This window comes from Cannabis sativa, chromosome 7, assembly GCF_029168945.1.
Source record: "Cannabis sativa cultivar Pink pepper isolate KNU-18-1 chromosome 7, ASM2916894v1, whole genome shotgun sequence".
Classification (NCBI taxonomy): Eukaryota; Viridiplantae; Streptophyta; class Magnoliopsida; order Rosales; family Cannabaceae; genus Cannabis; species Cannabis sativa.
In genome coordinates this window covers 38,396,842-38,419,935 of record NC_083607.1, presented here as the reverse complement: position 1 = coordinate 38,419,935, position 23,094 = coordinate 38,396,842, and the positions used below count along the sequence as shown (strand labels likewise).

General features: G+C 30.5%; 1 protein-coding gene across 1 annotated transcript in view; it reads right to left on the bottom strand.

Annotated features, from left to right (window-relative positions):
- Positions 1 to 1,416: 1,416 nt before the first annotated feature.
- LOC133039707 (uncharacterized) overlaps positions 1,417 to 23,094 on the bottom strand; it is a 30,539-nt gene continuing 8,861 nt past the window's right edge. The window contains exon 4 of the mRNA XM_061118628.1: positions 1,417 to 1,669. Coding sequence (XP_060974611.1) covers positions 1,417 to 1,669 — 253 coding nt within the window. The remainder of the gene's footprint in view (positions 1,670 to 23,094) is intronic.

Genomic DNA, 23,094 nt, shown 5'->3' with positions numbered 1-23,094 from the left:
TGTGCGTGAAGAATAGATACAAGGGAAAATTTAATTAGATTTATAAATTTAGAACATGTAGTTGTCATACATATAACCCTTAACAAAATTTTTATATGTAAAATTGATATCTTATGAATTTGATTAGATACAGGGGAAAATTTAATTAGAACATATTGTATATATTTTCACTACTAATGCAGGGGAAAATGTTAAAAAAATATATATTTTTAGTCCTAAAATCAATTACGGAGGTTCTTAACAAACCGTCGTCATTAACTTATCTCGTGGGTTCTTAACTGCTGATATAGAATAACAATCTCGGCGGTTCAGAAGAAACTGCCGAGATTGCTATCCTATCTCGGCGGTTCTAGCGTCGACATTGTAGAAATATGAAAGCATGTGGCACACTTATCTCGGCAGTTATATTTTGTACCCTATCTCGGCGGTTCTCTAACTCTGAAATAGGTCAACATCTCTATGTCGATGGTCAGATCCTCGACGATCGATAACTGCCTAGATAGGTCTATCTCGCGGGTTCTTAACCATCGAGATAAGGTAATTTTCTTGTATTGATTATCTTTAATATATATACAACCAAAAGGGGAGTAGATCACTACCCACTAACTTAGGGGGCTGAACCTCTATAAAAATATTGTGTCCCTTTTATTTACTTGTTCTTATTGTGTACACATATTGATATCAGTCATAAATACGACTCCACTATCGGTTGGCCAAATTTGAGGTCAAGAACTGACACGTAACACTGTCACAACCCTATTGAGAAGCTCTACTTCTAACTCATTCTTAGCTCACGATTCTCGGTCATCATTGTTGGAGTCAGAATCATCACCTCTTTGTCTCCAGAACACTTTTAATAAATCCTTCTTAACGAAGGCCAGTTCAGCTAATATAACCTTGTTTAGGACGTCCTACTACGGCGTTTATTCGCTTCTTTGGATGTTTATTTGATTTTTGAGATCTCCCTGATTGGAATAAATTCTTTCCCTTAAATAAATCAGAGGGGCTCATCTTCCTTACCTTTTAGCATTATGTCGTTCATTACTTCTTTGGAGCAAAAATACACTTTGGCATTCCCTACAATCCTGGGGTCTAGGCTTCCTTTGGGAGAGCCTATTTCCTTGCCAACTTTTCCCTTGCGGGAGGAAAAAACGCACCTTTCAATGGTCACAATTTATTTGGTCCCCCTAGGTACTATAGTAGGATTGACCTTTGAGAGGGGAGGTTCTTCAGAAGGATACTATATTGGATTTGGTATCCGCTCTTTTTGTTTCAGGTTTTCTTGTGATTGAGAACGACATTCTCCCTCATTGTCAAGTGGCGTGGTATGGCAGCAGAGTCCACATTGAGGCCTGCTGTAGCCATTGCTTTCTTCATAGCAACCATGACTTCTTACATTCTTTTATTGGCCTCCCTCTATTCAGCCAAATGTATGTCGTGTTCCGCGGCTTGTAGTCGTAAAGAGATGAGTTTAGTGTATTCATCCTCCTCATAGTCTTCTACATTGCTCTCTCTCCTATAATCCAGGTCGTTGGTGTTATCTTCTTTCCTTTCGACCAAGGAGGCTACATCTTCCTTAGAGCGTGCTTGAAGATCGGGTGATGAAGGAGGTCTTTGGTTATTTCTGGTCAATACCATTGTGGAAAAGAAATCAACGGATGAAAGCCTCCTGCACCTCTCAATGAAAGCACCAAAATATTTACTGAGTTTTTTGACAACTACATAAATTTCACTAAATATTTGTTAATTAAGGTATTGAGAGAAGGATTTTTTACGTGGTTAGGGCATTAATGAGCCTTACTCTACGAGTCACTTATATTGATGTTTAAAGTTTGGTTGTTACAATGGGATTTTTTAGGGATTAGTTTGAAGTGTTACAACCCCTTAGTAGTTCCCATTCTTTTTACACTAACTTTTCTCCTTATTTATAGGTAGAGATGGAGGAATGCCACATTGAATCTCAGTACATCCCTCTTGGCTAGCTAGAGTCTAAATGGCTGTGTTCCTAAAGTATAAAATGATCATTTACGATGGGCGTCAAGCAGGACGCGTTCAGAGAGACATGACTAAATGTGGCGGCTGATTGGACTGTAGAAGACTAAGCTGACACTAAGTGTTCTTGGGAGGAAGCATGTTAGTAAAATAAAGAAAAGATTCCCAAATATATCTCCTTTTTTATATATAAGCGCGTTTTGTTTCTTGTATAGCTGTATTTTTACAAAATATATTTAAGTGTCAATTTAAAGATCGGTTAATTCAAAAAACTGACACTATAAAGTATTCCCTGTTTCAAGTGTCGGTTTACAACTGACATTTATAAAATTTAATAGTGTCAGTAGTCAACCGACACTAAAACATAAAAAAAGATTTAAAAAAACTAAAAATAAAAGACCTCTTTAGTTTTAGTCTCAGTTTAGAACCGACACTAAAAATAAAAAGTTTAATAGCCTCTTAGTGTCGGTTCTCAACCAAGACCGAAGATTACATAAAATCCAACAGCGTGAAGCACTCACATAAACCCTAAGCCCGACCCTAATCTTTAATCCTCTTCGCACATCTCGACCAAAACCAAAAATATTCGCCTCCATGTTCCCAAACGCTCAACCCAGTCCTAGCGTTCGTCCTCCTCCCTCTCTTCCCTCTTCTCTCTCGGCTCAGTCACAGGAAAGCACCCTTTCTTGGCTCTCGCTCTGCCATCTCTCAGCTCCACCTCCACAAACCAAACTCTAGCCAGTCGCAGATGGTCTCTCCCTTTCTCTTTCTCATTCGCTCCCACCTCATCTCTAGTAATTTTTATCTCTCTAAATCTATCTTTATATCTCTCTAATATGATTTTGTCCCGTGATGTACTTTTACGGAATGTATTCCGTGGTACATTAGATGGGTCTCAGGGTACATTAAACGAGTGTCAGGGTACGTTTCTACTTTTTAACCCTAATTAACCCTAGATCAATCTCAGCCGTCAGATCAAATAACTCCCTCATCGACTGCTGTCGTACATCACGGATTACAATCCGCGAAAGTACAATAACGGGACAAAATAATATCCCAACATATATAATATGTTTGTTTATATTTTTTCTATTTTTCAATTTCACTTGCAATATCTCACTCTTAGGCTAATAACCTTGTGATAATTGAAATCCTTCCTCTCTTTGCCTCGTTAATATTCCAGCACAGATATTTGTTGGGTTTTATGCCCTAAATAAAACTCTTTACAATCTGATTAGTTATCAATATAAGAAATTTGAAGTGATTGATGTTTGCATGAATTCTACATGCTAATGGTTTTAAATATGTTTATTACATATACACACAAAATCAGCTAAATCCAGATCATATGTTTATTCACAATTACAGTATTGTCAACACAGTGGAATGTGATTGTGATCATATGTATCAAAAGTTTTGGTCCCTGTTTCATCAGTGTTATTAGGTTTACACTAATGTGATAATCAGCGATGATGTGTACTTACACTTGGAGTAAGTGTTATGTTCTTTCCAGGACATTAGTAAAGTATACTAGTTTCGAATGTATGGAGTATACATTGGACTGGACCAATATTGCAACTAAGTTAAGATATTACAAACTTACCGTTATACATATCTTTCCAAGTCAATATCAGTAGTTGATCTTAAGATTAAAAGAATCTAAATCCTGATATGCTTGGGCTCAACTTAGGAGTGCTATTCATGTTCTTTGATTTATTAGTTAAGCCTACTTTTGGGTCAGGGTGATACGTATATTTTGGGAACATGGTAGTATGATTGAGTGGGAGTGCTGAACATAAATATGGAATCTATAGCTTCTACTGGTGTATAGAAGTCAAGTGATGATTTTCTTCGAGCTTAGCAAATAGAAGTAAATGGATGAGCTCTTGTTTAACTGACTAATCATTAGATCACTAAACACCATTTACAGGTAGCTAAGTGTTTCAAGGGGCAAAATACATTGAGGGGTGAGAACGGTAAAGAAATCCCATCTCGATGTAGATCATTTATATAGAGGATCTTTAAATCACAATAAGATTATAACAATGGTTAAATGAGAAAGTATATTTATTTATTTATTAATGGACTTTATATGTCTAATTAATAATGAAATTAAATGACAATATTATTTAATAATGTATTTTAGTTATTAAATAATTATTTTTGGCATTTAAAAGGTTAGAATTGGAAAATTTGCGTTTTTGAGAAAATAGAGATAAAATTTGATAAAACTGCAAAATTAAGTGAGGCCCAATACTACACCATGGCCGGCCACTTAAGTTAGTTTTTCAAATTAATATTAAAATTATTTTAATGCCAAATAAATCCTAACCTAAACCTAGTAGTTGCCTATAAATAGAAAGTGATGGCTCAGTCAAATCACAAGTTTTCAGATCATCTTTCTGACAGAAATTTCTCTCTTCAGAAAAACTGAGTCTTCCCCACTTTCTATACCTGGCCCAAATCCCTCTCTCTTTTCCCTTCATCTTTTTCGTGACCCTAGTGAAAGAGTAAGTGCCCACACACAGCAAGCAGTAACTCAATCATAGATTGGAAGACTGTGAAGGATCAAACTTGAAGAAGAAGGACATTCGGGCTCAGATCTTGATTATACTCTGCTACAGAAAGGATTCAAGGGTTAGAGATCTGAGTGGAAGGAGACATTAATTCCGCTGCATCAATGTAAGATTTTCTTAACATTATATGTGTTTAATTTATCGTTTTAGAAAGTTCATATTTAGGATGTTTAAACAACATACTTGTGAGTAGATCTAAGATCTTGGTAAAATAATTTCCAACAACTGGCCTCCACTGGCCTCAGAGCCATGGTAATTGATTTACTTACATGAAATTTGGACTTTAAAACGATTGTTTGTTTGTTTTTGGATGGTATCATGTTGTATTGAGTGTTATTTGATGATTGATTGATGTTTGTAAATTTTTGTGAAAAATAATTCGATTCTATTTCTGTAATTATTTTTATTGGATAGTATGGAAAAAATTAAGCAAGTTAGCCTTTTACAGAACTCAATTTCGATTTTATTTGAATTAGTTATGAATTTTTGAAGATTTGAAAAAATCGGGGTTGTGCTGAAATTTTCCTGCGATCGCGAAACTGTCCGTACAGTTCACAATTTTTTCGTTTTTCTTCGATTTTTCATGCTTTTTCATGGAATTAACTTCCGATTTTTTGTATAGTTTTGTATATATACTATTACTATTCCTAATTCAATTCTAATTATCATTTTGAATTAGTTTAATATTTTTTAAATTTAATTCAAGATATTAGTTTAATTTGAATTTGAATAGAATTAGTATGTATCTTCTTGCTTAAAAATCTATCTTATTTTTAAATTTGATTATATCTTATCTTATTTTTAAATTTAAGGTCAGATTTTATATATATATTTTTTAAAATTAAATCTTTTTAGATATTTTGACCTTATTTAAATTTGAAATAAGATATTTATAATCATGTAATTTTAAATAGATGTAAGATATTTTGCTAACTTTTAAATTTTGTTATTTTATTTATTTAAATTAAATTTAAAAATTTGATAAGATATTTCATTTATCTTTTCTAATTTTTATTTAATTTTTATTTTTAAAATAACATTTAATTTTTAAAAGTAGTTAGCAAATTTTGAAATGATATTTAGGTTGGTTGAAACCTAATTTTTCAAAAAGTAGGTTTAATTTTAAATATTTTTTTTAAATTTTGAAATTTAAATTTTTTTTCGAAATTAAAATGTTTTTTTATTTTTATTTTTTTTAAAATTAAAATATTTTTTATTTAATTATTTATTTTTCGAAATTATTTATTTAAAATTAAATAAATCCTACTTCCAACTATCCAGCTAACCTTGTTGCAGGAGTATGTGGTTTTAGCTTGTGTGTAAGTTTTTAAAACCTATTATTACTTGATTGCAAATAGCCATGGTTACTTTTGCCAGATCTAATGATCTGATGGCTCCCTTGGTCAAGTTAATAATTTGTAACAGGTAAATTTTACAATCTTCTTTCATCTGTGTATGACCTAGCAACATGATAGGATCCATCCAAGTGTGTACCTGTGTGAGCCTATATGTTTATTTTGTTTTAATATAGATACATATAGGTTGTTGCTAAATAAAATGTCACACCATGATAGATTTTATTTAGGTCCATCTAGTTATTGGACCTATTCAATTAATAACAGTTATTTATTTTAAGGTTAAATTCCTCTCTTTTGGGCCTTGTGTGAGAGTTGGGAGCCATAGAAGTGGGTACGACACACTGAACCCAGCACCCCCTCACATGAACTACCCCAATTGTGAAGGCCCATTTGCCATATTTAAATAACTGTACTAGGTTAATTATATTAGTTAGACCTAATAAAATTGAATTAGCAACATAATTAACTTTTAAAATATATGAAAATTTATTTTCATTTTAATATTTTAAAGTTAATTTTAAGAAAAATACTTTTAGTTTAGATATTATTTCTAGACAAACTATTTGTATTTTTCTTGTATTTAATTAAATATAGAATTTTAACTAACTAAGATTCTTTCTGGAGCTTATTTAATTAAATATTCCTATTTAAGTTATAAATTAGTTGTATCAACTGATTTTTCTTATCTAACTTAAATTTGAATATTTGATTTAAATTTTAAATCAAGTTGAGGAATCCTAGGCATTAGTTATTAAAGATTCTTAAGATATTTTTTAAGTTAATATCTTTTCAAATATTAACTTAAAATGGAATATTTTAGATATTTTTTGGTTAATATCTTTTCAAATATTAACTTTAAAAAGATATCTTCAAATTAAGTGGTTACAACTTAATTTTTGATATTTAATTAAATCTAAATTTGAAATTATTTAAGTTTTAGATTTTTTCTATCTAACTTAAATTAGATATTTTTCAAATTTTTGTTGAAAAGATACTTAGTCAAATAAGATATTTTCTAGATAGTAATTTCTAGACTACTTATTATTTCTAATATTTAAATAGGAAAATCTTATACTTTGTGAAATTAATTATTTAAATAATTAATTTTGGTACAATTTTATTAAGTATATTTTTCCTAGTATTAAACTAGAAATAAATAATTAAGCCTTCTCAACACTTAATTATCATTTCTTGGATTTAATACATTTAATTAACTTGAAAAATCTAAATATCTAAGTTGATTTTCATCATGATACTTAAATATTTATTGATTGTTCATGACACTTAATTAAATAGAAAATTATTTTTAGGTTGAAATTTAATTTTTCAACTTAAATTTAAATAATTTTCAAAATATATATTTTTCTTTATTTTATTAATCAATTTCGAAATTTATATTTTAATTATGCAATATTTTCGAATTTTTTTTTGAAAAAATAGATTGAGTTGTAAATTAATTATTTATTTTAATTAAATTCTTGGGCCAACTTCAATCAATGATTTTTCTCATTTAATTGATTAATTTAAAATAAATGAATTTAAAATATATATATATATATATATTATTAGAAATTGAATTAACTAGTCAAAAGAAAATCTAGATAGGTGATATTTTTGCTTGAAGTATTTCTTTCCTATTTTATTATTTTCGAAAATAGTATATTTCTTTTATATACTTTAAATTTTCGAACTCAATAAATATATTCTCAAAGGAAATTTTTAAGTTGCTAATTTTTTAATTTAATTCAACTTAAATTAATTTCCTTAATATTTATATTTAAGATTATTACTAAGATGGAAATAATTAATTTTATTTCAATCACCATCTAAGTATAATTTTATAAATATTATATTAAATTCTTATTTTTGAATTTTAATTCTTAATTTAGAATTTAATGAGATTTATTTATTAGAATAATAAAGAAAATACATTTTAAAGAATGAGCTTTATTATTATTAAGATATTCGATCTCCATTGAGGGTTTTACACCGCGTTTGTTTTAGTGAGTAATCCTCCCTAATGGAGGAACGTTCATTAGCAATTTCGCACCGTTTAATCTCGCATGATAAGTGGTTTGTAAGTGTTTTATATGGTATAGATCACCCTAATGGTGGCGACCATATTTGACTTGCAAATTGTGAAACAATGGTAGAAGCTCATAAGATAGAATAGCCTTGACTCTCGCCTAAACGGGACAACGCTGGATTCAAATCTTGATCGAATAAAAGGTTGCTAGAATGTTTAACATTTTAGATGAGCTGACAACTCTATTCAATGGATGGTAGCTTTGACTCTCGCCTAAACGGGACACTGATATCAGTTTGTTGAAAACCTTGGAAATTATTTAGGATTGAATTTTTTAAGTATTTTCTCATATCATTCCTACTTGCTATGTGCTTATAATTTCTGAATTGATTTTGTGTGTTAAACCATTATTAAATTTCTATTTGTTGATTTCTATTATTTTGTAGTATCCTGTATTATCAAAATGAATCCCATGTTATCACTGTTGACTGAAAACAAGCTGAATGGATCTAACTTTAATAAGTGGAATGAGAACATTAATATTGCTCTCATAGGAGAAAGTGCCTTGTTTGTTTTAACTGAGCCGTCACCTGAAGTGCCTGGGGACAATGCTTCCAAAGCTGTGAAAGAAAAGTATGAGCGTTGGCAGAAAGAAAATGACAAAGCTCTATACTTTATGCTTTCTAGCATGGTTGACACCCTCAAAACTCGGTTTTCTAAAACTGAGAAGGCTGCTGAAGTTATGACGAAGTTGAATGAGCTATTCGGTAAGGCGTCACTTGAGTCACGCTTTGACGCGACTAAGAAGTACATTAACGCACGGATGGAACCTCATCAAAACGTGCGTGACCATGTTCTCCTCATGTCAAGTTATTTCCAAGAAGCCCAGGATCATGGTGCTGAAATGGACAGTGCTACTCAAGTAAGTCTTATCTTGAATAGCCTGACTCCAGCATTTCTACCATACGCATCAAATTATGTCATGAATAAGAAGGAAATTGACTTTCATGAATTAGTCAATGACCTTCAAACTTATGAAAATTTGATTGGAGGACCCAAGAAGAAAGGGAGTAAACCTCACAATCCTGAGAATGGTAATGGGACGATAAAACCTGAAGCAAATGTTGCCTTTGCTTCAAAGCCCAAATCGAAGAAGAAGTGGAAGAACACCAAGAAGCGAACAAAAGCCATGAAGAATAAAAAGGTTGTTCCTGCTGGTGATGCTACACTTAAAGGAAAGTGTTTCTACTGCAATGAGAAAGGTCATTGGAAACCCCAGTGTCCTAAACTTCTTGCAAAGAAACAAGGTATTTCCATTTATAAACTTTAAGAGTTTTAGTGAATTATTATCCAATTGGATTTATGATTCTGGACTAAACTTTGTTTATTTGTTTTCTTCTTCTTATAGGCCAAGCTACTTGAACTCAATTGAGTTGGATCAGAAAGCTGGACCAAGGGTGAAATCGTCTAGATGAAGATGAAGCTCTTCAATTTTTTTGAATTAATTGTTTTAGTTTAAAGACAATTTGGATTTCAAATTTTAGTCAGGGATATTTATCCCTGTTTCTCTCATATTGTTGCAATACATTTTTTTATTAATAAATTAAGCTTCTAATTTTCGAAATTTACTATTGCAATTTATGAAATTGAGCTTCATTTAATTTATCTTCATCAATTATTACCACATTATATTTGTATGTTTGTATGTGTAAGTGTTTTTATTATTGATGCAAATTCTATAATATTTACAACTCTTCATAGAGTTATATTAAATAAACACTAGAAACTATTTCTATGTTTATTAATAATTGTTAATTCTCATACAATTATTAAGAATTTGTTTAATAAAAGGATCTTATGATCTGATAGGGGTGGAGAAAAGTTAAGAAAACTATGCAGTTCAACGATCTTTTATATCTAATGAACTCTAAATAGTATTCGACTCCACATAAACTCTATCACACTAAGAGAATCATGATCTTTACAACCTTTAGGGGTGGATCATAATCTCTATATACTTAGGGGTGGAGGTTATCCATAGTACCCTATATGTATATTCTTAGGGGTGGAGTTTATTCCACAATTCCCTATGTAACACATATTTTCTTTAAACATGGAAGTAATATAATGAGTTAGCTATTATCAATATAAATTCTTGATCTTGATTGTATGTTCCATTCCGATTTTACTGTTGTAAGTAAAAGTTTGATACCTTTGAAAGTTCTTTGTTAAAGTTTCACACTACCTTAATTGAGTGGGAGAATTTTAAAATTCTATACCCATCTTCATTAGGTTGATACTTGTGATAGGTACTTAAGAACAATACTGAAAAGCAAATCTAACCATTCACATGGATAGGAATAGCTTATCAGAATTATGAGAATAAGATAAAGAACTCTAGTTCAGTCCATTCAAATGACTTGAACCAAGAATTCTTAATCCTTATAAAATTTGATGGTATCTTAATTTTGATTACTTTATCTCTGGCATGTATTTTTCACTTCAAATACTAGTCTGCTATGTTGATGACTTAGTCTTGACTTAAAGTTTCAGACTAATACAAAAGTCACAACTAGGTAACTCTCTAAACAATCAGAGGTTAAAAGTATTATTTAACCAGACATCTGTTATTGAGTGGGAGCTATCTGAGATGTAATCAAATAGGGAACATTAGAAGATATTCAAGAAAGATTTATGAAAGTGATCTATATGTCAGATATTAAGGAACTGTATATCAGTTATCCTTGTATCTCACCATATAATTTCGAAATTCTTAAGATGGTGCTTACTTTGGGGGTAGAGGAATTATTGTATAATAATTCAAGCTCTACCAGAGAAGAACTATAACTTGGTCTATTCGAAAATACCAGAAAGTTATATCACTGAAGAAAAGTCTACACTGTATTATCTCAATTACATATTTTAAAATATGAGAGATATGTCTTCTGTTTATTCAGATGTACTTTTAAAACAGTAAAGATTTCAGTATCCCTTGATAAGTAAAGCATATAGTAAAGGATGTTTCATAAGAGTTTTTATGAACTAGTTTCCAGATGTTTGGGTGGATTCAAATATACTACACTTGATCTCAAGATCAAGACATCAGATTGACCTATTTGCACAGTTTGTTTTATATTAGTGCAAGTGGGAGTTTGTTGGGTTTTATGCCCTAAATAAAACTCTTTACAATCTGATTAGTTATCAATATAAGAAATTTGAAGTGATTGATGTTTGCATGAATTCTACATGCTAATGGTTTTAAATATGTTTATTACATATACACACAAAATCAACTAAATCCAGATCATATGTTTATTCACAATTACAGTATCGTCAACACAGTGGAATGTGATTGTGATCATATGTATCAAAAGTTTTGGTCCCTGTTTCATCAGTGTTATTGGGTTTACACTAATGTGATAATCAGCGATGATGTGTACTTACACTTGGAGTAAGTGTTATGTTCTTTCCAGGACATTAGTAAAGTATACTAGTTTCGAATGTATGGAGTATACATTGGACTGGACCGATATTGCAACTAAGTTAAGATATTACAAACTTACCGTTATACATATCTTTCCAAGTCAATATCAGTAGTTGATCTTAAGATTAAAAGAATCTAAATCCTGATATGCTTGGGCTCAACTCAGGAGTGTTATTCATGCTCTTTGATTTATTAGTTAAGCCTACTTTTTGGTCAGGGTGATACGTATATTTTGGGAACATGATAGTATGATTGAGTGGGAGTGCTGAACATAAATATGGAATCTATAGCTTCTACTGGTGTATAGAAGTCAAGTGATGATTCCCTTCGAGCTTAGCAAATTGAAGTAAATGGATGAGCTCTTGTTTAACTGACTAATTATTAGATCACTAAACACCATTTACAGGTAGCTAAGTGTTTTAAGGGGCAAAATACATTGACGGGTGAGAACGGTAAAGAAATCCCATCTCGATGTAGATCATCTATATAGAGGATCTTTAAATCACAATAAGATTATAACAATGGTTAAATGAGAAAGTATATTGATATCGTGGAACATACAATATACTCTATATAAGTCTGAGAGTGCAATTCTAAATTCTAAGAGTGGATTCAACGAAGAATTAATAAGTAGAAATTTACTTGGTAAATTTGGTTCACTTATTGGAAGCTCAGCATATAGATCCATGGTCCCCATTCTAGTTGAGAACATTCTGCTTGTAAGACTCATTAATTGATTCGTGATTGATCAATTATAATTCTAAAGTTAGACTATGTCTAATTTTATGAATTTTCACTAAGCAGGGGTGAAATTGTAAAGAAAGAGTTTCTAGGTTTATTTATTTATTAATGGACTTTATATGTCTAATTAATAATTAAATTAAATGACAATATTATTTAATAATGTATTTTAGTTATTAAATAATTAGTTTTGGAATTTAAAAGGTTAGAATTGGAAAATTGGCGTTTTTGAGAAAATAGAGATAAAATTTGATAAAACTGCAAAATTAAGTGAGGCCCAATACTACACCATGGCTGGCCACTTAAGTTAGTTTTTCAAATTAATATTTTCATTATTTTAATGCCAAATAAATCCTAACCTAAACCTAGTAGTTGCCTATAAATAGAAAGTGATGGCTCAGTCAAATCACAAGTTTTCAGATCATCTTTCTGACAGAAATTTCTCTCTTCAGAAAAACTGAGCCTTCCCCACTTTCTATACCTGGCCCAAATCCCTCTCTCTTTTCCCTTCATCTTTTTTGTGACCCTAGTGAAAGAGTAAGTGCCCACACACAGCAAGCAGTAACTCAATCATAGATTGGAAGACTGTGAAGGATCAAACTTGAAGAAGAAGGACATTCAGGCTCAGATCTTGATTATACTCTGCTACAGAAAGGATTCAAGGGTTAGAGATCCGAGTGGAAGGAGACATTAATTCCGCTGCATCAATGTAAGGTTTTCTTAACTTTATATGTGTTTAATTTATCGTTTTAGAAAGTTCATATTTAGGATGTTTAAACAACATACTTGTGAGTAGATCTAAGATCCTGGTAAAATAATTTCCAACAATATTTTGGTATGTTGTAATAAACTTTTTTTTTGACATTCTGGTAGTTGACTATCTTTATAGACATTGTTGAAGCCGTAGGCACCAGGGACGCCGGAGCCAGTGGTGAGTTTCTCAGATATTAAAATAAAAATACTCTTCTCACCCTTAAAGTTGTTATGTGTAATATTTGGATTTGATGCATTTTTAGTTATTACATATTTGCATATATGATATTCATTTTCATCTATTATATGCATTTATATAGTTTCATGTTCTTCTTGCTAGCCTAATTTTTCAATAATGGCTCTCGATTCACTCTCCATTTGGTAATTAATTACTCTCTTCAACTTTTTTTTGCTGGTGTCCAAATGAGTTTTTTTATTCGTTTGATGGTGTGCGAGCTTTAGTTTATTAAGTAACCCCAATTGGTTTGAGGTGGATTGTGTACTGTTTATTGTTTGAAATTTTTGTAGTGAAACTTTCATATTAAGTTATCACATGTGTTTTAAATATCTCTTTAGTGGCAGATGGGTTTTTGTTTTCCTCAATTTGATTTTAATCTCTAATTTTGTTTAGTGCAATTTCAGAATCAATTATGTAGAGTTGGGTTTTTTTTAATTATCTGTTTATCTGGTGTACTTAGTATTTATTATTTTTCATTATCTTATTATAGATTTAATTGAAATTAAATAGAAAAAAGAACATGTAGTATGAAAAATCAAGGGGGGTGAGGTGAGTTTTTTGTTTGGGGTAAAGATTATTCTCGGAGATAGCAATTAAATGGTGGTTGTGGAGGTTGTTGTTGGTGGTAATTGTTAGAGGGATGTGTATATTTAAAGTTTCAAAATAGGATAAGCAAATTGTGCATCAAAATAGGGTTTCTGTAATATCTTGGTAATTAATTTTTCTTTTTTCTTTTTTTTTTTAATCTTAGTTTATTTTATTTGTCAATGAGGATAATTTACTATTTTGAATATTTATGAATTTAGTGGAGTATGAATTTTTTTTAGTGACAATAAAATTTATTATTTTTATTTTATTATTATTTTATTTTAAGGGTACTTATAATGCTAGATAAATAATTAAATTATTAGAGATAATTTAATATTTTATTATTTGTGAATATTATTGTAGGTATGTTAATAATAAAAATATGGGTAAATATATTATAGCATATTGTTTAATTTATTATTACTAATAATAATATTATTATTATTACTATTACTATTATTATTAATACTATTATTATTATTACTATTACTATCATTATTATTTATTATTATTATTATTATTATTATTATTATTATTATTATTTTTATTATTATTTTTATTATTATTATTATTATTATTATTATTATTATTATTATTATTATTATTGTTATAGTTATTATTGTTATAGTTACGTAAGAATATATATATTTTAAAATTTAAAGATGTTGATTTAGGGTTATATTAGGGTTAGGACTATATATAGGATGTTTATATGATTGTTTAGGGTGGAGAGAGTTTAGAAACGGTGGTGAGAGGCAGAGACGGAGAAGGAGGCTCGTCGAATGAAACCGAGCCGTGAGAAAAGTGAGATTTTGAGTTTGAGAGTTTTTGGGTTGCCTTAAATTATTTCATTGAGTTTTATTTCATCCAAGAGGAGTTTTAGATGCGATTAGAAGGTCTGTAATCGCACCATTCGACAAACACCATTATTACGTTCAAAATACCGTTCTTGAAACGAATCCGAATTTGAACGTGTTTAAGTTGTTTCGAAGATCAAAGGAGGTCGTGTTTAAGTTTATGGGACCCCAAAGATTAGTTTTAACGTGAAGAATCGAAGCTTTAAGGTCTGAAACGGAATTCACCATTTTTGGACTCCATTCTTAACGGTTAACCGCCAAGGAAGAAGATACCGGGTTTAGGCCATTTCAGCTCTTTTTCTTGGCTGTTCTTGGTTGTTTTGGGATCCTGGATTCATTGGAAGGTTCTTCCAATCAAAAATACACGTCGAAAGCTCCCGAAGAAGAGTTTTGCATTCGCCAACACCGAAACCGACAAGAACTCCAGCGACACCCCGTTCAGGGGTTTCTGGAGGTTATTTTTCGATTTTCTTTCAGTTCTTGACTTGTGCTAGGTGTTCTTAGGCCTACTATGAAGTTTGATAATTTTCTTGCAATTATTTGATTTATTATGAATTATTTGGTTTATTTGTTAAATTAATTAGGAAAAATACTTAGATTACTCAGAAAAATCTAAATTTATTTTATATGATAAGTATGAGATATAAACTATTGCAAAATTGGTAGATTCGAATTTCGGTTAATTTTGTATTTTTCATGAATTATTTGTGTTATTTATTAAATTAATTATGAAAAATACTTAGGTTGTTCAGAAAAATCTAAGTTTATTTTCTATGATTGGTTATGAATTATAAACTGTTATAAAATTGATAGATTAAGTTTTCGGTCAATTTTGTATTTTTCATGAATTATTTGTGTTATTTCTAAATTTAGTTATGAAAAATACGTAGATTATTCAGAAAATTAAAAGTTAATTATTTAGGGCTTAGTACAGAGTATAAACTGTGTTAGAATGGTTAGATTGGATTTTCAATCATTTTTGTATTTTTCATGAATTTATTTAGTTAATACTTTAAATAATTATGAAAAGTAGTTAAGTGATGCTAAAACAGTAAAATATATTTTTGTAATGCCATTTACTACCTATGGTACGAAGTAAAAGGGTTTTTATAATTTATTAGTTGCTGTAGGTATTTATTATAATTATTTGTGACTAAATAATGATTTAATTGAGTTTTAAATAGAGTAAATATTAAAAATTGTGTTCACTGCTTGGGAACTGTCAATATGATGTTACAATATAATTTGAGTCTATGAAATAAATTTAAGACTAGGTTGAGATGTTTTGTTATTTTATATATATATATATATATATATATTTAAGTAATTGGTATTTATATACAGTTTGAAGTGTAAATTAGTACATGAATATGAATAATAAATTGTACGTGTTTCTAGATGAATTTAATTACTTTTATAATCTGTATAAATGGTTAAGAAATATGTTAGCTTCTGATTTTGATAAATAATTACATAATTGTATATTTTGTTGATAAATAGTATTGTAGTAAAATTTCACGTAAAAAGTGTTTGTATGAGCTCATGTTTTACGTTAAAAATATTCATATGGGTACATGCAATGTGTTGGTGTGAATTATATTGATAAATGGTTATGTATGGTGTGGCATGCAAGTAAAATTAGCTTATGTGTTACGTATTTTTACGTAGGTTTCTGTATGAGTACAGAGATTCATACTTGAATGTATTTTGAATGTATTGTTGTGTTAATGAATGTTTAGGATCTTGTTCTCAACAAGGAAATTCGTTGAGGTGCTTGAGGTAGCAAAAAGGTGTTCTCAACAACTAAGGTAAAGAAGAGTGGACATCTGTGCACAGGGTGTATGTTGAAACATACAACTGTATTATGGGTTTGTACTTACATGTTTTCTCGTAGATTGTTGTTTTATGCTAATGTTATTAGTGTGTGATAGTGATAAGGCTTTTGACTGTTTGTGTGAGGATAACACTTATAGGATAGATTTTCTGCTGTTGGTGTGAGCATAGCACTGCAGGATACATTTTTGGCTGCTTGTATGGGTTTACTTGCAGGTTATCCTATCAAGGGTGAGTACAACTTGTGATAAGGGATTGCCCTATTGGAGGCCGAGTGTGAGAACAGCATGAGGCAGGGCAGGTTACACTTCATGTCTGATCAACATGAGTGGGAGTATGTTATCGTATGTGAGGACAATGTGCGATAAGATACTGTGTGTTATGTGTGTGAGTATAGCATGCATTAAGATTACACTATGATATGATATATATTGTATTTGAGAATAGTATGTGATATGATATGTTGGTATATGTATGCTAGCATGGTATGAATTGATTTGATGTTACGATGTTATTATGTTTATGACTATGTTATCTAGTTGTGGGGGGAGGTTATGTCCTACATAGCTCTTCTTACTGGGCATTAGCTTACGGGTACTCTGTGTGCAGGTAAGGCAAAATTATACAGTGAGGGTGGCGAGCTCGAGGCATGGATTACATGTTAGGAGATTGTCACGATGTTTTGGTTTGAGAATATTTCTTTAAAGATTATGGCTCGATTACTTTTGTAAAAGTTAATGTTTAAAAATTTATAAATGAATCAAGTGTTTTTGTTTTAAAATAATGAGATCTCATGATTTAGTTATTTTAAATAAATTAGTTTATTGTTTTATTATAAATGATTTTAAACGGACTAGTAAGTGTGACGTCTCAAGAAATCGAGGCGTTACAGTTTCAAATGTTGTGTTGGCTTTAATGAGAAGCCTAATTATTTGGCTATTTTTGTCACCTTCTTTCTAGTGTTTTGTTTTTACTAATTTTTAATCAGGGTTTACTTCTACCAGTTGAAGTTACCTGTGATGCTGAATCCCTTGTAAACTTTATGAATTTTTTTGGCGTATTCAATTCGTTGGGAGATGATTCAGTTTTTGGCTTTTGGATAAAAATTTTCTGTTAATTCGTTATTACTCTTTGCATTGTTGTTAAAGAGTATATGATGTGATTTTCTCCAAAAAAATTATTATCCCAAATTATAATTGCTTGTTAATATCTCCTTCCCACCATAATAAGCTATTGCATGGCTTTCCTGACCATGAGCTTTTCTTGTAGACGCCTAATCCATAAACATTATCTACAATCGAAAGCTGAGTAAGTGTTCTTGTAAATTATAATATAAAGACTTAAGATTCTCTAAAGCTTATTACCGTTAAGATGATTGAGTGACAATACTATCATCATCCAATCAAATTTGACATGTACTGTGTATATTGGCATGTTGTTATTCATCTCTGGCAGCTACATTTTGTTAAGTCATAAGAAGTTCTCATGGGATATAATATCTGTCAACAATATTCTCATAATAAACGTTTCTTGGGAAAATGGAGCAAGTGAGCAGTATAACTTGGTGATATCTTTGATCCTTTGATAGCTAATCATTTATTTTCTCCTTGATTTCAATTTTATTGTTTTGCTTATTGATGGTTTTTGTAGTTTTTGTTATATGAGTGCAACCATTAAACAAGTTTTCTTAGATGGTTCAATGTCTTGTCAAACAATGGTGAAAGCTCATTGTTGAAAAAAATAAACAATAGTAAAAGCGTTTGTTTGATTAATCTTTTGTTATCTAATATACTAATGCCAAATAAATAATCTCCCTTTTTATTTTTTTTAAATTTATTTTTTAAACTTTCTCATTTATGCAAAAGTTCTTCTTAATATCTATAAATGAAAAGTGAAAAAGTACACTACTTTCTTGGAAGATCTCCAAATGTCTTCTGTCACGATCCGAGCCCTAGGTTGTGGCAGATGTGTAATATCCATAACTTGGGTGGTCAAAGGTCACACTTTGACCCTTGTAGGAAGATAAAACTTATAAATGATCCTTTTATTTATATTACAAAATACTAATTTAAAAGTAATGGATACTCCTATATTAATAAGAAAATATTAGTAACAAAATTAGGACCATCATCAGTATAAAAAAACAATAATATCCCCACAGTTATGTAATCACCAAATAAATGGATTAAATAAGTCAATAAAATACCAAAATAATACCTAGCATCCATCATTTCTCATTTCTAACTAGCACATAGCTAATTTAAGTCATCCAGACCATCCATTTCAGCTTAAATACAAAATCAGTTTCATTAGATGGTTAAAGAGTAAAATAAGACTAAACTAATAACGACTTCCTTTCCCAACGGTACCATCCTCATCCACTCGCATCAAACTGAGTTCCTGGAGTGGGAGAAAATAGGGGGTGAGCTTATAAAGCCCCGTAGGAAAACAACTAATATCAAAGGACCCTTGGTTTAATAAAATTCCTGCATGGTTAGTTTTGTAAAAATGAAATATCCCATCAACAGTATCAATATGTATAAATAAAGTAGAGAGACCACAAATAATCACAAATCAAACATCAAATGCATATCACACCGTCCACTAGACCCCTAGCTCTCAATACCAATCATAGAAAACAACATCCAAAATTGGGTAGTCGCATCTGATATCCACCATAATACCGGGGCTCAGATTTAATTCACTCCCTGTACAGATTCTAGGTCTTTCACCTACAGGTGAGTGCACACCTGATCTACCTATGATGACACAGATACTAGGTCCTGAAACAACAATATGAACTTAACATGATCAACGTGGCTCTCATCTGTATAACCAAAGCAGGCAAATAATAAGCATAACAAAAGAACATATTCCTTTTTATTTTCTAGAAAATTCGGCAGCATAACAGCTGTATTTTGAATAAACTCAAAAATCATAACCTGCATAAATATTTGCACATAAAAATGTATTTGGCACTCAGTGCCCCTGAACAGTCCAGAAAAATATGCAGATTAAGTTTTTAATTTTTTAAACAATTTTGTAAAGCATAAAAACTGGAATATGTCTAATGTTATACAACACATATAAAAATCAAGTCCAATAATCAAGTTGAGTCCCTACCTCTTCTGAGTCGTTAAACTTTTTCCAAAAGACAATCTTAAGCTCTTAAGTCTCGAGCTCCAATTGTTTTAGTCAAATCTTACATATTACTCTCACCTATACCATTAAATGGTTAAATAATTATCATTATCGCATTCTACATTCAAAACCGAGTCCAACGACATATAATATGACTATTTAAAATTTGGAGTTCCGAAGCCTCACCTAAGCGGTGCACATTAATAATCGGTGGCGGTAAAAATCGGTGTACCGGAAACGTCGCCGAAAATAGGGGTAATGTACATCAAAACGACCACCTCGACGAGTAGATCACACCCATGCCAACCGTTTGTCAAAACGGTACACGATGTCACCGAAAAGTCGCCGGAAAGGGGCGGAGCTACAAAAATGTCACCGGAAAAAGTAGCGAACCGAGAAAAATAGTTTAGTGTAGGTTGTTCTCCTCGACGAGCTGAGTTTAGTGGTGAAGACGATTCGTCAAACGGCCGCCGGAGATGACCGGAAAATTTGTTCAAAGTTTGAAACCCCAAACTTTGACTTGTGATCCTAAGCTAACGGCGACGAGAGCAGCGGCGCCGCTTAGGGGGTGAGTGTTGGGTTTTATGCCCTAAATAAAACTCATTTCAATATAATCAGATTTACTTATTAATATAGATCAGAAATAACATTTAATGTTGCATGGTTCACATGATTTATTTCATGATTATATGTACATAATGTATAAATTCATCTGAAACCCTTTTCACATACTTGATCCTGTTTATTGTGCCGTCAACACATTGGAAAGTAAACATGACTATGTGAATAAAGTTTCCTAGATTTATCAGACACAGGGTTTTACTGATATGATAATCTACAACAAGAGTTTACTTGTATTTGGAGAAATACTATGTTCTTTCCAGAACATTGGTTAAAGTAAAGCTCAGGTTGGATGCATGGAGTATGCATCGGAAGGGACCGATATTGAACTTTGACTTAGATTTATTAAACTTACCGTAATATCTATTCAAGTCAATATCGCCTAGTTGATCCTAGATCAAATGTTCTTAATCCTGTTATGATTAGGCTCAATCTTGAAAGGCTATTCGTGTTCTTTGATTTGTTAGTTAAGCCTACTTTTAGGTCAGGGTGATACGTACATTTTGGGAACACGGTAGTGCAATTGAGTGGGAGCGCTAACATAAACATGGAATCTATAGCTTCTATCTGGCGAATAGTAAGCAAAGGATGATCTCCTTCGAGCTTGACCAAACGAAAAATAAATGGTGGAGTACTCATTTCACATAAGCTGAAATATCATTTATACGGGGTCAAGTGTTTTAAGGAATAAATACATTGTAGGGTGTAACGGTAATTTAATCCCTTTACAGTGTAGATCATTCATATAGAGGATCATTGATCACATTAGGATTATAACAATGGATAACTAATGATGTGTCTATATGGTGGAACATATAGAGCATTCTATATACTGAGAGTGCAATTCTAAGTTCTATGCGTGGATTCAACGAAGAATTAATAAGTTAGTGAATTTTAGTGCTAAATTCTTGATCTACTTATTGGAAGCTCGGTTATATATAGACCCATGGTCCCCCCACTAGTTGAGATAATATTGCTTGTAAGACTCATGTAATTGGTTTTGATTAATCAATTATAATTCTCAAATTAGACTATGTCTATTTGTGAATTTTTCACTAAGTAAGGGCGAAATTGTAAAGAAAGAGTTTATAGGGGCATATTTGTTAATTATGATACTTTGTATGGTTCAATTAATAAATATGATAAATGACAATATTATTTAATAATTATTTATAGTTGTTAAATAGTTAGAATTGACATTTAAATGGTTGAATTAGAAAATTGGCGTTTTTGAGAAAATCAGATGCAGAAAAGGTAAAACTGCAAAATTGCAAAAAGTGAGGCCCAAATCCACTAGTATAGGGCCAGCCACTTTTGTAGGAAATTTAAACTGATTTTTTCATTATTTTAATGCCATATAATTCAAATCTAACCCTAGTGGAATGCTATAAATAGATAGTGAAGGCTTCAGGAAAATTCACTTTTCTTCTGACTTCTTCTGATTCAGAAAAACTGAGCTCTCTCTCTCCCTATCTTTAGCTGACCACTCTCTCTCTCTTCTTCTTCAATATTTCGAAATCCTTAGTGATTAGAGTAGTGCCCACACACATCAAGTGATACCTCAATCATAGTGAGGAAGATCGTGAAGAAAGATCATCAGCAAAGGAGTTTCAGCATCAAAGATTCAGAGAAAGAGATCCAGGTTCAGATATTGATAATGCTCTGCTACAGAAAGGAATCAAGGGCTAGATATCTGAACGGAAGGAGTCATATTATTCCGCTGCACCCAATGTAAGGTTTCTTTAACTTTATATGTGTTTATTTCATCGTTTTAGAAAGTTCATATTTAGGGTGTTAATAAACATACTTGTGAGTAGATCTAAGATCCTGGTAAAATAAATTCCAACAACTGGCCTCAGAGCCATGGTAATTGATTTACTTACAAGAAATTTGGACTTTAAAACGATTGTTTGTATGTTCTTTGGATGGTATCATGTTGTATTGAGTGTTATTTGATGATTGATTGATGTTTGTGAAATTTTCGTGAAAAATAATTGCGATTTTATCTCTACAATTATTTTTATTGGATAGTATGGAAAAAATTAAGCAAGTTAGCCTTTTACAGAACTCAATTTGGATTTTATTTGAATTAGTTATGATTTTTTGAAGATTTGAAAAAATCGTTTGTCTTGATATTTTCCTGCGATCGCAAATCTGTCCGTACAGTTTCGAATTTTTTCGTTTTTCTTCGATTTTTCATGCTTTTTCATGTAATTAACTTCCAATTTTTTGTATGGTTTTGTATATATACTATTACTATTCCTAATTCAATTCTAATTATCATTTTGAATTAATTTAATATTTTTTTTATTTAATTCAAGATATTAGTGTAATTTGAATTTGAATAGAATTAGTATCTATCTTCTTGCTTAAAAATCTATCTTATTTTTAAATTTGATTATATCTTATTTTTTTTAAATTTAAGGTCAGATTTTATAAGATATTTATAAAATCTTTTAAGATATTTTAAAATATCTTATCTTTTAAGATATTTTTTTAATAATATCTTATCTTTTAAGATTTTTTTTTAAAATCAAATCTTTTTAGATATTTTGACCTTATTTAAATTTAAATAAGATATTTATAATCATGTAATTTTAAATAGATATAAGATATTTTACTAACTTTTAAATTTTGTTATTTTATTTATTCAAATTAAATTTAAAATCTGAAAAGATATTTCTTTTATCTTTTCTAATTTTTTATTTAATTTTTATTTTTAAAATAACATTTAATATTTAAAAGTAGTTAGTAAATTTTTGAAATGATATTTAGGTTAGTTGAAACCTAATTTTTCAAAATTGTAGGTTTAATTTTGAATATTTTTTTTAAAAATAGTTTCGAAATTTAAAATATTTTTTTATTTATTTTTCAAAAATAAATAAT